The sequence below is a fragment of the Heterodontus francisci genome, unplaced genomic scaffold (assembly GCF_036365525.1).
Source record: "Heterodontus francisci isolate sHetFra1 unplaced genomic scaffold, sHetFra1.hap1 HAP1_SCAFFOLD_319, whole genome shotgun sequence".
Taxonomy (NCBI): Eukaryota; Metazoa; Chordata; class Chondrichthyes; order Heterodontiformes; family Heterodontidae; genus Heterodontus; species Heterodontus francisci.
In genome coordinates, this window is record NW_027142010.1 from 1,787,501 (window position 1) to 1,803,025 (window position 15,525).

Sequence of the window (15,525 nt, forward strand, 5' to 3'; positions counted from 1 at the left end):
TGTTGTGTGTCTTTGTATATCTGTCAGCCTCAGTGCCTGGGGTCTGATCGGTGTGTGTGTGTTTGTATATCTGTCTGCCTCAGTGCCTGGGGTCTGATCGGTATGTGTGTGTTTGTACATCTGTCTGCCTCAGTGCCTGGGGTCTGATTGGTTTGTGTGTGTGTGTACATTTGTAGATCTGACTGCCTCAGTGCTTGGGATCTGATCGGTGTGTTTAGTTTTGTGATACAGCGCTGAAACAGGCCCCTCGGCCCACCGAGTCTGTGCCGACCATCAACCATCCATTTATACTAATCCGACACTTATCCCATATTCCTACCACATCCCCACCTGTCCCTATATATTTCCATACCACCTACCGATACTAGGGGCAATTTGTAATGGCCAATTAACCGATCAAACTGCAACTCTTTGGCATGTGGGAGGAAACCGGAGCACCTGGAGGAAACCCACGCAGACACAGGGAGAACTTGCAAACTCCACACAGGCAAGACCCAGAATCGAACCCGGGTCCCTGGAGCTGTGAGGATGCGGTGCTAACCACTGCGCCACTGTGCCGTGTGTGTATGTTTGTATATCTGTCTGCCTCAGTGCTTGGGGTCTGATCGGTGTGTGTGTGTGTGTGTTTGTATATCTGTCTGTCTCAGTGCCTGGGGTCTGATCGGTGTGTGTGAGTGTGTGTGTTTGTACATCTGTCTTCTTCAGTGCTTGGGGTCAGATCGGTATGTGTGTGTGTGTATTTGCATATCTATCTGCCTCAGTGCTTGGGGTCTGATCGGTGAGTGTGTGTGTGTTTGTATGTCTGTCTGCCTCAGTGCCTGGGGTCTGATCGGTGTGTGAGTGTGTTTGTATATCTGTCTGCCTCAGTGCCTGGGGTCTGATCGGTGTTCGTGTGTGTGTACGTGTATGTCTGTCGGCCTCAGTGCTTGTGGTCCATTCGGTGTGTGCGTGGTGTGTGTGTTTGTATATCTGACTGTCTCAGTGCCTGGGGTCTGATTGGTGTGTGTGTGTGTGCGTGTGTGTATTTGTATATCTGTCTGCCTCAGTGCCTGGGTTCTGATAGGTGTGTGTGTGTGTGTCTTTGCACATCCGACTGCCTCAGTGCTTGGTGTCTGATCGGTGTATTAGTGCGTGTTTGTATATCTGTCTGCCTCAGTGCCTGGCGTCTGATCGGTGTGTGTGTGTGCATGTGTGTTTACATATCTGTCTGCCTCAGTGCTTGGGGTCTGATCGGTGTGTGTGTGTGTGTGTGTGGTGTGTGTGTTTGTATATCTGACCGCCTCAGTGCCTGGGGTCTGATTAGTGTGTGTGTGTGTGTGTGTGTGTGTGTGTGTGTGTGTGTGTGTGTGTTTGTATGTCTGTCTGCCCCAGTGCCTGTGCTCTGATTGGTGTTTGTGTTGTGTGTCTTTGTATATCTGTCAGCCTCAGTGCCTGGGGTCTGATCGGTGTGTGTGTGTGTGTGTGTGTGTGTGTGTAATTGTATGTCTGTCTGCCTCAGTGCTTGTGGTCCGATCGGCGTGTGTGTGTGTGTGTCGTGTGTGTATTTGTATATCTGATTGCCTCAGTGCCTGGGGTCTGATTGGTATGTGTGTGTGTGATTGTATATCTGTCTGCCTCAGTGCCTGGGTTCTGATAGGTGTGTGTGTGTGTGTCTTTGCACAACCGACTGCCTCAGTGCTTGGTGTCTGATCGGTGTGTTTGTGCGTGTTTGTATATTTGTCTGCCTCAGTGCTTGGGGTCTGATCGGTGTGTGTGTGTGTGTGTGTGTGGTGTGTGTGTTTGTATATCTGACCGCCTCAGTGCCTGGGGGTCTGATTAGTGTGTGTGTGTGTGTGCGTGTGTGTGTTTGTATGTCTGTCTGCCTCAGTGCCTGTGGTCTGATTGGTGTTTGTACTGTGTGTCTTTGTATATCTGTCAGCCTCAGTGCCTGGGGTCTGATCGGTGTGTGCGTGTGTGTGTGTTTGTATGTCTGTCTGCCTCAGTGCTTGTGGTCCGATCGTCGTTCGTGTGGTGTGTGTGTTTGTATATCTGACTGCCTCAGTGCCTGGGGTCTGAATGGTGTGTGTGTGTGTGTGTGTGTGTGTGTGTGTGTGTGTGTGTGTGTGTGTGTGTGTGTGTGTGTGTGTGTGTGTGTGTGTGTGTACCTCAGTTCCTGGGGTCTGATTGGTGTGTGCGTGTGTGTTTGTATATCTGTCTGCCACAGTGCCTGGGTTCTGATCGGTGTGTCTGTGTGTGTGTGTTTGTACATATGTCTGCCTCAGTGCTTGGGGTCTGATCGGTGTGTGTGTGTGTGTGTTTGTATATCTGTCTGTCTCAGTGCCTGGGGTCTGATCGGTGTGTGTGAGTGTGTGTGTTTGTACATCTGTCTTCTTCAGTGCTTGGGGTCAGATCGGTATGTGTGTGTGTGTATTTGCATATCTATCTGCCTCAGTGCTTGGGGTCTGATCGGTGAGTGTGTGTGTGTTTGTATGTCTGTCTGCCTCAGTGCCTGGGGTCTGATCGGTGTGTGAGTGTGTTTGTATATCTGTCTGCCTCAGTGCCTGGGGTCTGATCGGTGTTCGTGTGTGTGTATGTGTATGTCTGTCGGCCTCAGTGCTTGTTGTCCATTCGGTGTGTGCGTGGTGTGTGTGTTTGTATGTCTGACTGTCTCAGTGCCTGGGGTCTGATTGGTGTGTGTGTGTGTGCGTGTGTGTATTTGTATATCTGTCTGCCTCAGTGCCTGGGTTCTGATAGGTGTGTGTGTGTGTGTCTTTGCACATCCGACTGCCTCAGTGCTTGGTGTCTGATCGGTGTATTAGTGCGTGTTTGTATATCTGTCTGCCTCAGTGCCTGGCGTCTGATCGGTGTGTGTGTGTGCATGTGTGTTTACATATCTGTCTGCCTCAGTGCTTGGGGTCTGATCGGTGTGTGTGTGTGTGTGTGTGGTGTGTGTGTTTGTATATCTGACCGCCTCAGTGCCTGGGGTCTGATTAGTGTGTGTGTGTGTGTGTGTGTGTGTGTGTGTGTGTGTGTGTGTGTGTGTGTGTTTGTATGTCTGTCTGCCCCAGTGCCTGTGCTCTGATTGGTGTTTGTGTTGTGTGTCTTTGTATATCTGTCAGCCTCAGTGCCTGGGGTCTGATCGGTGTGTGTGTGTGTGTGTGTGTGTGTGTGTAATTGTATGTCTGTCTGCCTCAGTGCTTGTGGTCCGATCGGCGTGTGTGTGTGTGTGTCGTGTGTGTATTTGTATATCTGATTGCCTCAGTGCCTGGGGTCTGATTGGTATGTGTGTGTGTGATTGTATATCTGTCTGCCTCAGTGCCTGGGTTCTGATAGGTGTGTGTGTGTGTGTCTTTGCACAACCGACTGCCTCAGTGCTTGGTGTCTGATCAGTGTGTTTGTGCGTGTTTGTATATTTGTCTGCCTCAGTGCTTGGGGTCTGATCGGTGTGTGTGTGTGTGTGTGTGTGTGGTGTGTGTGTTTGTATATCTGACCGCCTCAGTGCCTGGGGGTCTGATTAGTGTGTGTGTGTGTGTGCGTGTGTGTGTTTGTATGTCTGTCTGCCTCAGTGCCTGTGGTCTGATTGGTGTTTGTGCTGTGTGTCTTTGTATATCTGTCAGCCTCAGTGCCTGGGGTCTGATCGGTGTGTGCGTGTGTGTGTGTTTGTATGTCTGTCTGCCTCAGTGCTTGTGGTCCGATCGGCGTTCGTGTGGTGTGTGTGTTTGTATATCTGACTGCCTCAGTGCCTGGGGTCTGAATGGTGTGTGTGTGTGTGTGTGTGTGTGTGTGTGTGTGTGTGTGTGTGTGTGTGTGTGTGTGTGTGTGTGTGTGTGTGTGTGTGTGTACCTCAGTTCCTGGGGTCTGATTGGTGTGTGCGTGTGTGTTTGTATATCTGTCTGCCACAGTGCCTGGGTTCTGATCGGTGTGTCTGTGTGTGTGTGTTTGTACATATGTCTGCCTCAGTGCTTGGGGTCTGATCGGTGTGTGTGTGTGTGTGTTTGTATATCTGTCTGTCTCAGTGCCTGGGGTCTGATCGGTGTGTGTGAGTGTGTGTGTTTGTACATCTGTCTTCTTCAGTGCTTGGGGTCAGATCGGTATGTGTGTGTGTGTATTTGAATATCTATCTGCCTCAGTGCTTGGGGTCTGATCGGTGAGTGTGTGTGTGTTTGTATGTCTGTCTGCCTCAGTGCCTGGGGTCTGATCGGTGTGTGAGTGTGTTTGTATATCTGTCTGCCTCAGTGCCTGGGGTCTGATCGGTGTTCGTGTGTGTGTATGTGTATGTCTGTCGGCCTCAGTGCTTGTGGTCCATTCGGTGTGTGCGTGGTGTGTGTGTTTGTATATCTGACTGTCTCAGTGCCTGGGGTCTGATTGGTGTGTGTGTGTGTGCGTGTGTGTATTTGTATATCTGTCTGCCTCAGTGCCTGGGTTCTGATAGGTGTGTGTGTGTGTGTCTTTGCACATCCGACTGCCTCAGTGCTTGGTGTCTGATCGGTGTATTAGTGCGTGTTTGTATATCTGTCTGCCTCAGTGCCTGGCGTCTGATCGGTGTGTGTGTGTGCATGTGTGTTTACATATCTGTCTGCCTCAGTGCTTGGGGTCGGATCGGTGTGTGTGTGTGTGTGTGTGGTGTGTGTGTTTGTATATCTGACCGCCTCAGTGCCTGGGGTCTGATTAGTGTGTGTGTGTGTGTGTGTGTGTGTGTGTGTGTGTGTGTGTGTGTGTGTGTGTGTGTGTGTGTTTGTATTTCTGTCTGCCCCAGTGCCTGTGCTCTGATTGGTGTTTGTGTGTGTTTGTATATATGTCTGCTTCAGTGCCAGGGGTCTGATCGTTGTGTGTGTGTGTGTTTGTACATCTGTCTGCCTCAGTGCCTGAGGTCTGGTCGAAGTTTGTGTGTATTTGTATATCTGTCTGCCTCAGTGCTTGTGAGCCGATCGGTGTGTGTATGGTGTGTGTGTTTGTATATCTGACTGCCTCAGTGCCTGGGGTCTGATTGGTGTGCCTGTGTGTGTATGTGTGTGTATTTATATGTCTGTCGACCTCAGTGCCTGGGGTCTGATTGGTATGTGTGTGTATGTTTGTATATCTGTCTGCCTCAGTGCCTGGGTTCTGATAGGTGTGTGTGTGTGTGTCTTTGCACATCCGACTGCCTCAGTGCTTGGTGTCTGATAGGTGTGTTTGTGCGTGTTTGTATATCTGTCTTCCTCCGTGCCTGGCGTCTGATCGGTGTGTGTGTGTGTGTGTGTGTTTATATATCTGTCTGCTTAATTCCTGGGGTTTGATCGGTGTGTGTGTGCGCGCGTGGTGTGTGTATTTGTATATCTGACTGTCTCAGTGCCTGGGGTCGGATTGGTGAGTGTTTGTGTGCCTTTGCACATCCGTCTGCCTCAGTGCTTGGTGTCTGATCGGTGTGTTTGTGTGTATGTATATCTATCTGCCTCAGTGCTTTGGGTCTGATCGGGTTGTGTGTGTGTTTGTATGTCTGTCTGCCTCCGTGCTTGACGTCTGATCGGTGTGTGAGTGTGTGTTTGTTTTTCTGTCTGCCTCAGTTCCATGTGTCTGATCGGTGTGTGCATATTTGTGTTTGTATATCTGTCTGCCTCAGTGCTTGGGGTCTGATCGATGTGTCTGTGTGTGGTGTGTGTGTTTGTATATCTGACTGCCTCCGTGCCTGGGGGTCTGATTGGTGTGTGTGTGTGTTTGTATATCTGTCTGCCTCAGTGCCTGTGGTTTGATTGGTGTTTGTGTTGTGTGTGTTTGTATATCTGTCAGCCTCAGTGCTTGGGGTCTGATCGTTGTGTGTGTGTGTGTATTTGTATGTCTGTCTGCCTCAGTGCTTGTGGTCCGATCGGTGTGTGTGTGGTGTGTGTGTTTGTATATCTGACTGCTTCAGTGCCTGGGTTCTGATTGGTGTGCCTGTGTGTGTTTGTGTGTTTTCTGTCTGATAACCTCTTTGCCGGGGGTCTGATTAGTGTGTGTATGTGTGTGTTTGTATATCTGTCTGCCTCAGTGCCTGGGTTCTGATTGGTGTGTGTGTGTGTGTCTTTGCACATCCGTCTGCCTCAGTACTTGGGGTCTGATCGGTGTGTGTGTGTTTATGTGTGTGTTTGTACATCTGTCTGCTTCAGTGCTTGGTGTCTGATCGGGGCGTGTGTGTGTGTGTGTGTGTGTGTGTGTGTATTTGTATATCTGTCTGCCTCAGTGCTTGTGGTCTGATCGGTGTTTGTGTGTGTTTGTATATATGTCTGCTTCAGTGCCAGGGGTCTGATCGTTGTGTGTGTGTGTGTTTTTACATCTGTCTGCCTCAGTGCCTGAGGTCTTGTCGAAGGTTGTGTGTATTTGTATGTCTCTCTGCCTCAGTGCTCGTGGGCCGATCGGTGTGTGTATGGTGTGTGTGTTTGTATATCTGACTGCCTCAGTGCCTGGGGTCTGATTGGTGTGCCTGTGTGTGTGTATGTGTGTGTATTTATATGTCTGTCGACCTCAGTGCCTGGGGTCTGATTGGTATGTGTGTGTGTGTTTGTATATCTGTCTGCCTCAGTGCCTGGGTTCTGATAGGTGTGTGTGTGTGTGTCTTTGCACATCCGACTGCCTCAGTGCTTGGTGTCTGATAGGTGTGTTTGTGCGTGTTTGTATATCTGTCTTCCTCCGTGCCTGGCGTCTGATCGGTGTGTGTGTGTGTGTGTGTGTTTATATATCTGTCTGCTTAATTCCTGGGGTTTGATCGGTGTGTGTGTGCGCGCGTGGTGTGTGTATTTGTATATCTGACTGTCTCAGTGCCTGGGGTCGGATTGGTGAGTGTTTGTGTGCCTTTGCACATCCGTCTGCCTCAGTGCTTGGTGTCTGATCGGTGTGTTTGTGTGTATGTATATCTATCTGCCTCAGTGCTTTGGGTCTGATCGGGTTGTGTGTGTGTTTGTATGTCTGTCTGCCTCCGTGCTTGACGTCTGATCGGTGTGTGAGTGTGTGTTTGTTTTTCTGTCTGCCTCAGTTCCTGGGATCTGATCGGTGTGTGTACATGTGTGTCTGTATATCTGTCTGCCTCAGTTCCATGTGTCTGATCGGTGTGTGCATATTTGTGTTTGTATATCTGTCTGCCTCAGTGCTTGGGGTCTGATCGATGTGTCTGTGTGTGGTGTGTGTGTTTGTATATCTGACTGCCTCCGTGCCTGGGGGTCTGATTGGTGTGTGTGTGTGTGCGTGTGTGTATTTGTATATCTGTCTGCCTCAGTGCCTGTGGTTTGATTGGTGTTTGTGTTGTGTGTGTTTGTATATCTGTCAGCCTCAGTGCTTGGGGTCTGATCGTTGTGTGTGTGTGTGTATTTGTATGTCTGTCTGCCTCAGTGCTTGTGGTCCGATCGGTGTGTGTGTGGTGTGTGTGTTTGTATATCTGACTGCTTCAGTGCCTGGGTTCTGATTGGTGTGCCTGTGTGTGTTTGTGTGTTTTCTGTCTGATAACCTCTTTGCCGGGGGTCTGATTAGTGTGTGTATGTGTGTGTTTGTATATCTGTCTGCCTCAGTGCCTGGGTTCTGATTGGTGTGTGTGTGTGTGTCTTTGCACATCCGTCTGCCTCAGTACTTGGGGTCTGATCGGTGTGTGTGTGTTTATGTGTGTGTTTGTACATCTGTCTGCTTCAGTGCTTGGTGTCTGATCGGGGCGTGTGTGTGTGTGTGTGTGTGTGTGTGTGTATTTGTATATCTGTCTGCCTCAGTGCTTGTGGTCTGATCGGTGTTTGTGTGTGTTTGTATATATGTCTGCTTCAGTGCCAGGGGTCTGATCGTTGTGTGTGTGTGTGTTTTTACATCTGTCTGCCTCAGTGCCTGAGGTCTTGTCGAAGGTTGTGTGTATTTGTATGTCTCTCTGCCTCAGTGCTCGTGGGCCGATCGGTGTGTGTATGGTGTGTGTGTTTGTATATCTGACTGCCTCAGTGCCTGGGGTCTGATTGGTGTGCCTGTGTGTGTGTATGTGTGTGTATTTATATGTCTGTCGACCTCAGTGCCTGGGGTCTGATTGGTATGTGTGTGTGTGTTTGTATATCTGTCTGCCTCAGTGCCTGGGTTCTGATAGGTGTGTGTGTGTGTGTCTTTGCACATCCGACTGCCTCAGTGCTTGGTGTCTGATCGGTGTGTTTATGCGTGTTTGTATATCTGTCTTCCTCCGTGCCTGGCATCTGATTGGTGTGTGTGTGTGTGTGTGTGTGTGTTTATATATCTGTCTGCCTTAATTCCTGGGGTTTGATCGGTGTGTGTATATGTGAGTTTGTATATCTGTCTGCCTCAGTGCTTGGTGTCTGATCGGTGTGTGCGTGTGTGTGTGTGTGTGTGTGTATTTGTATATCTGCCTGCCTCAGTGCTTGGTGTCTGATCGGGGTGTGTGTGTGTGTGTGTGTGGTGTGTGTGTTTGTATATCTGACCGCCTCAGTGCCTGGGGGTCTGATTAGTGTGTGTGTGTGTGTGTTTGTATGTCTGTCTGCCTCAGTGCCTGTGGTCTGATTGGTGTTTGTGTTGTGTGTCTTTGTATATCTGTCAGCCTCAGTGCCTGGGGTCTGATCGGTGTGTGTGTGTGTGTATTTGTATGTCTGTCTGCCTCAGTGCTTGTTGTCCGATCGTTGTGGGTGTGGTGTTTGTGTTTGTATATCTGACTGCCTCAGTGCCTGGGGTCTGAATGGTGTGTGTGTGTGTGTGTGTGTGTGTGTGTGTGTGTGTGTGTGTGTGTGTGTGTGTGTGTGTGTGTGTGTACCTCAGTGCCTGGGGTCTGATTGGTGTGTGTGTGTTTGTTTGTATATCTGGCTGCCACAGTGCCTGGGTTCTGATCGGTGTGTCTGTGTGTGTGTGTTTGTACATCTGCTTGCCTCAGTGCCAGGGATCTGATAGGTGTGTGTGTGTCTTTGAACATCCGTCTGCCTCAGTGCTTGGGGTCTGATCGGTGTGTTTGTGTGTCTTTGTATATCTGTCTGCCTCAGTGCCTCGGATCTGATCTGTGTGTGTGTGTGTGTGTGTGTGTGTGTGTGTGTGTTTGTACATCTGTCTGCTTCAGTGCTTGGGGTCTGATCGGTGTGTATGTGTCCGGTCAATGGTGCCAGTCTGGAAGGACCTGCTGAAGGGTTTTGGACGGGTGGCCAACCACGTCAGTGGAAGAGGTATCCTCGAGGTTCATTGTTTGCTGGCCGAACACTCCGACGGTCACAGGTTGCTTATGGAGGTGGGAACCTCCCCAAGCCCACAGGGAGGGAATCCCGTTTTACAAGGTTCCCTTTCCACGTGGAGGTGTGACCACCGCCGCTGGTTAAATCCCAGTGATAGCGAGAAGCGGACCTGAAGTGGCTACGTAAGGCCTCAATTGGCCTTTGGGCATGAAAGGCATTGTCGGCCTATCCCTGATCATGGCAAGTTCACTTGGCAAGGGGCTGAGACAGTCCCTTTGCCCCACTACCCACCGCCATTGTCTGGGTCTCCACCTCCAACTTCAACTTACGGGGTCCCTTGAAATCCTGCCCACGTAGTGGTGGGACCATGGAGGAAATTGAAAACAAGGATGAGAATGTTAACGTCAAGACAATTCTTAATCAACAGGATCAATCGTCATTGACGACAGGAGTAGTGCCGGAAGACTGGAGGATAGCAAATGTTGTCCCCTTGTTCAAGAAGGGGAGTAGAGACAGCCCATGTAATTATAGACCTGTGAGCCTTCCTTCGGTTGTGGGTAAAATGTTGGAAAAGGTTGTAAGAGATAGGATTTATAATCATCTTGAAAAGAATAAGTTCATTTGCGATAGTCAGAACGGTTTTGTGAAGGGTCGATCGTGCCTCACAAATCTTATTGAGATTTTCGAGAAGGTGATCAAACAGGTGGATGAGGGTAAAGCAGTGGATGTGTTGTGTATGGATTTCAGCAAGGCGTTTGATAAGGTTCCCCACGGTAGGCTATTGCAGAAAATACGGAGGCATGGGGTTGAAGGTGATTTCGAGCTTTGGATCAGAAATTGGCGAGCTGAAAGAAGACAGAGGGTGGTGGTTGATGGCAAATGTTCATCCTGGAGTTTAGTTACTAGTGGTGTACCGCAAGGATCTGTTTTGGGGCCACTGCTGTTTGTCATTTTTATAAATGACCTGGATGAGGGTGTAGAAGGGTGGGTTAGTGCATTTGCGGATGCCACGAAGGTCGGTGGAGTTGTGGATAGTGTCGAAGGGTGTTGTAGGGTACAGAGGGACATAGATAGGCTGCAGAGCTGGGCTGAGAGATGGCAAATGGAGTTTAATGCGGAAAAGTGTGAGGTGATTCACTTTGGAAGGAGTAACAGGAATGCAGAGTACTGGGCTAATGGGAAGATTCTTGGACGTGTAGATGAGCAGAGAGATCTTGGTGTCCAGGTACATAAATCCCTGAAAGTTGCTACCCAGGTTAATAGGGCTGTTAAGAAGGCATATGGTGTGTTAGCTTTTATTCGTAGAGGGATCGAGTTTCGGAGCCACGAGGTCATGAAGCAGCTGTACAAAACTCTGGTGAGGCCGCACCTTGAGTATTGCGTGCAGTTCTGGTCACCGCATTATAGGAAGGATGTGGAAGCTTTGGAAAGGGTGCAGAGGAGATTTACTAGGATGTTGCCTGGTATGGAGGGAAGGTTTTACGAGGAAAGGCTGAGGGACTTGAGGTTGTTTTCGTTGGAGAGAAGGAGGAGGAGAGGTGACCTAATAGAGACATATAAGATAATCAGAGGTTTAGATCGGGTGGATAGTGAGTGTCTTTTTCCTCGGATGATGATGGCAAACACGAGGGGACATAGCTTTAAGTTGAGGGGTGATAGATATAGGACAGATGTCAGAGGTAGTTTCTTTACTCAGAGATTAGTAGGGGCGTGGAATGCCTTGCCTGCAACAGTAGTGGACTCGCCAACTTTAAGGACATTTAAGTGGCCATTGGATCGACATGTGGATGAAAATGGAATAGTGTAGGTCAGATGGTTTCACAGGTCGGCGCAACATCGAGGGACGAAGGGCCTGTACTGCGCTGTAATGTTCTAATTCTAATTCAATGGAGGTCCGCGAGTACAGGTGTGATAGGTGAACGGGAGTTACTGTGAGTTAACTCATCAGCAGCAGAGTTTTGGATGACCTGAAGCTTACAGACAACAGAATGTCGGAGGACATTGGAATGGTCAAGTCTAGAGGGAATGAAGGAATGAATGAGGGTTTTGTCCAGCGGAGCTGAGACAGGAGTGACGTCAGGCGATCATATGGAGAACTTTTTTGGCCCGTATTCAGGAGAACTTTTTTGCCAAGTATGTAGCAAGTGCAACAAGGGATAGGGCACAGTTTTAGACTTAGTTTTAGGAAATGAAGATGGGCAGTTGGAAGGAGTGGCTGTGGGAGGGAATTTTGGTGATCGTGATCATAATTCAGTCAGTTTTAACATAATTATGGAAAAGGACAGAGACAGAACAGGAGTTAGAATTCTAAATTGGGGCAAAGCCAATTTTACTAAACTGAGGAGAGATTTAGCGAAAGTGGACTGGAAACAGCTACTTGAAGTAAATCAGTGTCAGAGCAGTGGGAGGCATTCAAAGGGGAGATTCAAGGAGTTCAGAGCAAACATGTTCCACCAAGAAAAAAAAAAGGTGAGAGACAAATCCACAGCTCCACGGATGACAAGGAGCCTACAGGGTAAGATAAGGCAGAAAAAGAAAGCTTATGTCTGACATCAAGAACTCAATACGACAGAAAACCGAGACTATCGAAAGTGGAGGAGTGAAATAAAAAAGGAAATTAGGAAATAGAAGAAAGGTCATGAAAGAATATTGGCAAGCAACATCAAGGTGAACCCAAAGATGATTTTTTTTCAAAACATTAAGAGGAAGAGGATAACTAAGGGGAGAGTAGGGTCCGTAATAGACCAAAAAGGTAACCTATGTGGAGGGGAGGAAGATATTGGTATGGTTCTTAATGAATACTTTGTGTCTGTCTTCACAAAAGAGGGAGGGATAATACAGATATTGCAGTTAAGGAGGAAGAGTGTGAAGTATTGGATATGATAAAAATAGGGAGAGAGGAAGTATTATTGGGATTAGCACCCTGAAAGTTGATAAACCACCAGATCCGGATGAAACATACGCCAGGTTCTTAAAAGAAGCAAGAGAGGAAATAGCAGAGGGTCTGACCATCATTTTCAAATTTTGACTGGATACAGGTGTGCAGCTGTAGGATTGGAGAACTGCTAACGTTGTACCTCTGTTTAAAAAGGGAGCGAGGGATAGAGAAAATAATTGCAGGCCAGTCAGTCTAACCTCGGAGTGGGAAAATTATTGAAATCAATTCTGAGAGACAGGATAAACTGTCACTTAGAAAGACATGGATTAATTAAGGATAGTATGATTGGATTTGTTGAGGGAAGATCGTGCCTGACCAACTTGCATGAATTGTTTGAAGATGTAACAAGGAATATCGATGAGGGTCGCGCAATTGATGTGGTCTACATGGATTTTAGCAAGGCTTTTGACAAGATCCCATGGAAAAGACTGGTTAACAAAATAAAATCCCATAGGATCCAGTGAAATGCAGCAAGGTGGATACAAATTTGGCTCAGTGGCAGGAAACAAAAGAGAATTGTTAACGGGATTTTTTGCGACTGGAGAGCTGTTTCCAGTTACGTTCTGCAGGGCTCAGTACTGGGTCCCCTGCTTAACGTGCTGTTTACTAACGATTTGGACGTAAATGTAGGGGGTATGATCAAGACGTTTGCAGACAACACAAAGATTGGCCATTTGGTAGATAGCGAGGAGGATAGCTGTAGGCTGCAGGAAGATAATGATGGTCTGGTCAGACGGGTGGAAAATGGCAAATGGAATTCAACTTGGAGATGTGTGAGGCGATGTATTTGGGTAGATCAACCAAGGTGAAGGAATAAACAATTAATGGGAAAATACTGAGACATGGAGAGGAAGTGAGGGACCATTGCAGTGAATGTCCACATGTCCCTGAAGGTAGCAGGACAGGTCGATAAGGTGGTTAAGAAGGAATATGGAATCCTTTCCCTCATTAGCTGTGGTATATGATATGAGAGCAGGGAGGTTATGCTGGAGCTGTATAACTCATTGGTTAAGCCACAACTTCAGTACTGTGTGCAGTTCTGGTCACCTCATTACAGAAAGGATGTAATTGCACGAGAGAGGATACAGAGGAGATTTACAAGGATGTTTCTAGGACAGGAAAAGTGCAGCTATGAGGAAAGATTGGATAGCCTGGGGCTGTTGTCCTTGGAACAGAGAAGGCTGAGAGGAGATCTGATGAAATGTACAAAATTTTGTGGAGCCTGGATAGAGTGGAGGTGAAGGGTCTATTCACCTTAGCAGTAAGGTCAGTGACTAGGGGGTTTCGATTTAAAATGATTGGTACAAAAATTAGAGGGGTGATGAGGAAGAAAATCACTCAGAATGTGGCGGGTGTCTGGAACTCATTGTCTGAAAGGGTAGTTGAGGCAGAAACCCTGAACTCATTTTAAGGTGGCTTGATGCACCTCAAGTGCCGTAATCTGCAGGGCTACGGGCCAAATACCGGAAGGTGAGATTTGCCTGGTGGGATTGATTTTTGGCCGGCAGAGACACAATGGGCCAAATGGCCTCTTTCTGTGTTATGATCATTCTATGATTTTCTATGATTTTTAGTTGATTTTCTAGGCGCAGATAGGCTGTTTTAGTGAAGGTGTGTAGATGTGGTCAGAAGGTCATCCAGGGGTCAAATATGACACCAAGGTGCGAACAGTCTGGTTTAGTCACACGCTGCTGGGAGAGGGATGGAGTCGGTAACTAGGGAATAAAGTTTGGAAAGGGGACTGAAAACAACGTCTTCAATCTTCTCAAATTTGAATTGTCACAGCAGATGTGTGAGGTAATACATTTTAGAAGGATGTATGTAGAGAGACAGCAAAAGTTACATGTTACAGTGTAAAGGGAGTGAAAGAACAGAGAGACCTGGGCAGTTTATGTGTAAATCATTGAAGGTCACAGGACAGGTTAACAATGCAGGTAATAAAGCATATGAGATCCTGGGCGTTATAAATAGAGGCACAGAAAACAAAACTGGGAAGTTATGTTAATTCTATATAAAACACTACAGCACATCCCAGTACATGACACATGGAACAGCAGAATTGTAATCATATAGTACCAGGGATCTGTGAATTCAGTTACGTGGAGAGATTGGAAAAGCTGGGATTGTTACCTTTAGAGCAGTGAAGGGTAAGAGGAGATTTAATATAGAATTCAAAATCATGAAGGGTTTTTGATAGGGTAATTAATGTGAAACTGTTTCCAGTGTCAGAATGTTCAGTATTAAGAAGACACAGATTGAAGGTAATTGACAAGGAACCAGAGGTGAAATGAGGAGAATTTTCAGACGCAGCAAGTTGTTAGGATCTGGAATTCACTGCCTGAAAATATGGTGGAAGCAGATTCAATAATATCTTTCAAAAGGGAATTTAACAAATACTTGAAAAGCGAAAAATAACTGTAGGAGTCTGGGGAAAGAGGAGGGGAGAGGAACTAATTAGATAGCTCTTTCAAAGAGACAACACTGACACAATGGGCCGACATAACTCCTTCAATAGTGCCGCATCAATCTCTGATTCTATGAGCAAGAGACACAGAGAGTGAAGAGAGAGAGCGTGTTTGTTAAAGAGGGAAAGAGAAATAGAAAGAGCGAAGGGAATGGGAGCAAGATCCAAGGGAGGTTAATGGAAGACGTGTGGCCCCGAGGACCTGGCAGCAGAGCCAGAAGAAGTTTAATGAGCTCACACGCGTGGTCAATGTTAGTGAATTCATCTCCACATGGCATCTCCTACCACAACATCACCAACCTCTCGCACTGCTCAGTGTACCACACCCCCATCACTCACCCATCAGCATTCCGAAACACTCAGGATTAACACCTAACATTCACAGACTCTACATCACCCTTCCACACCTTCCACTGATACCAGCCTCACACCCACCTCTCACTGCCTCCACATAGCTCCAGCTATTCAGCTATGGCAGGCACGTCACCCAACCACAGTTCAACACAATCACTGACATTCTGTCCCCTCTCTTACAGGACAAGGTGGCCCATAATCACAGGAAGCAGCAGTGAACAAGCGAGGGCCAGGCTTCATCCCCTGAGCCTGAGGGAGGAGATGGTTCTCCACATCATGGGACTGGCAGTGACAGAACCCATAGCATCCAGCATCACCGAATTTATTCAGGATGATGCGATGTTCCTGCCTTATGTCTCTTCTTAACTCCCACCTCCCCCTCATCCTGCTGTCTGGGATGATGTACAAGCTGCAGATGATGGGACCATGGATGTCATTGCGGAGTATATGTGAAGTTAAGTGATTTGTGGATAGAACGTTTATAGATGTGGTCACCTCGCAGCTTAAGAGTATGCAGGCAGTGAGGGAATGGGTGATCATCGGACAGTCAACAGGAGTCAGTCAGGTAGCACAGGAGACCCCTGAGTGCATCTCACTCTCTAACCAGTATTCAATACTGAGGAATGTGATGGTTCATTTGGGGACTGTGG

General features: G+C 47.7%; 1 protein-coding gene across 1 annotated transcript in view; it reads right to left on the minus strand.

The window, feature by feature from the left end:
• The window catches only part of LOC137366193 (probable G-protein coupled receptor 139), a 28,026-nt gene extending 14,419 nt beyond the window's left edge, over positions 1–13,607 (minus strand). The window contains exon 1 of the mRNA XM_068028183.1: positions 13,522–13,607. Within this exon, the coding sequence (XP_067884284.1) occupies positions 13,522–13,607 (86 nt within the window). The remainder of the gene's footprint in view (positions 1–13,521) is intronic.
• Positions 13,608–15,525: the final 1,918 nt, after the last annotated feature.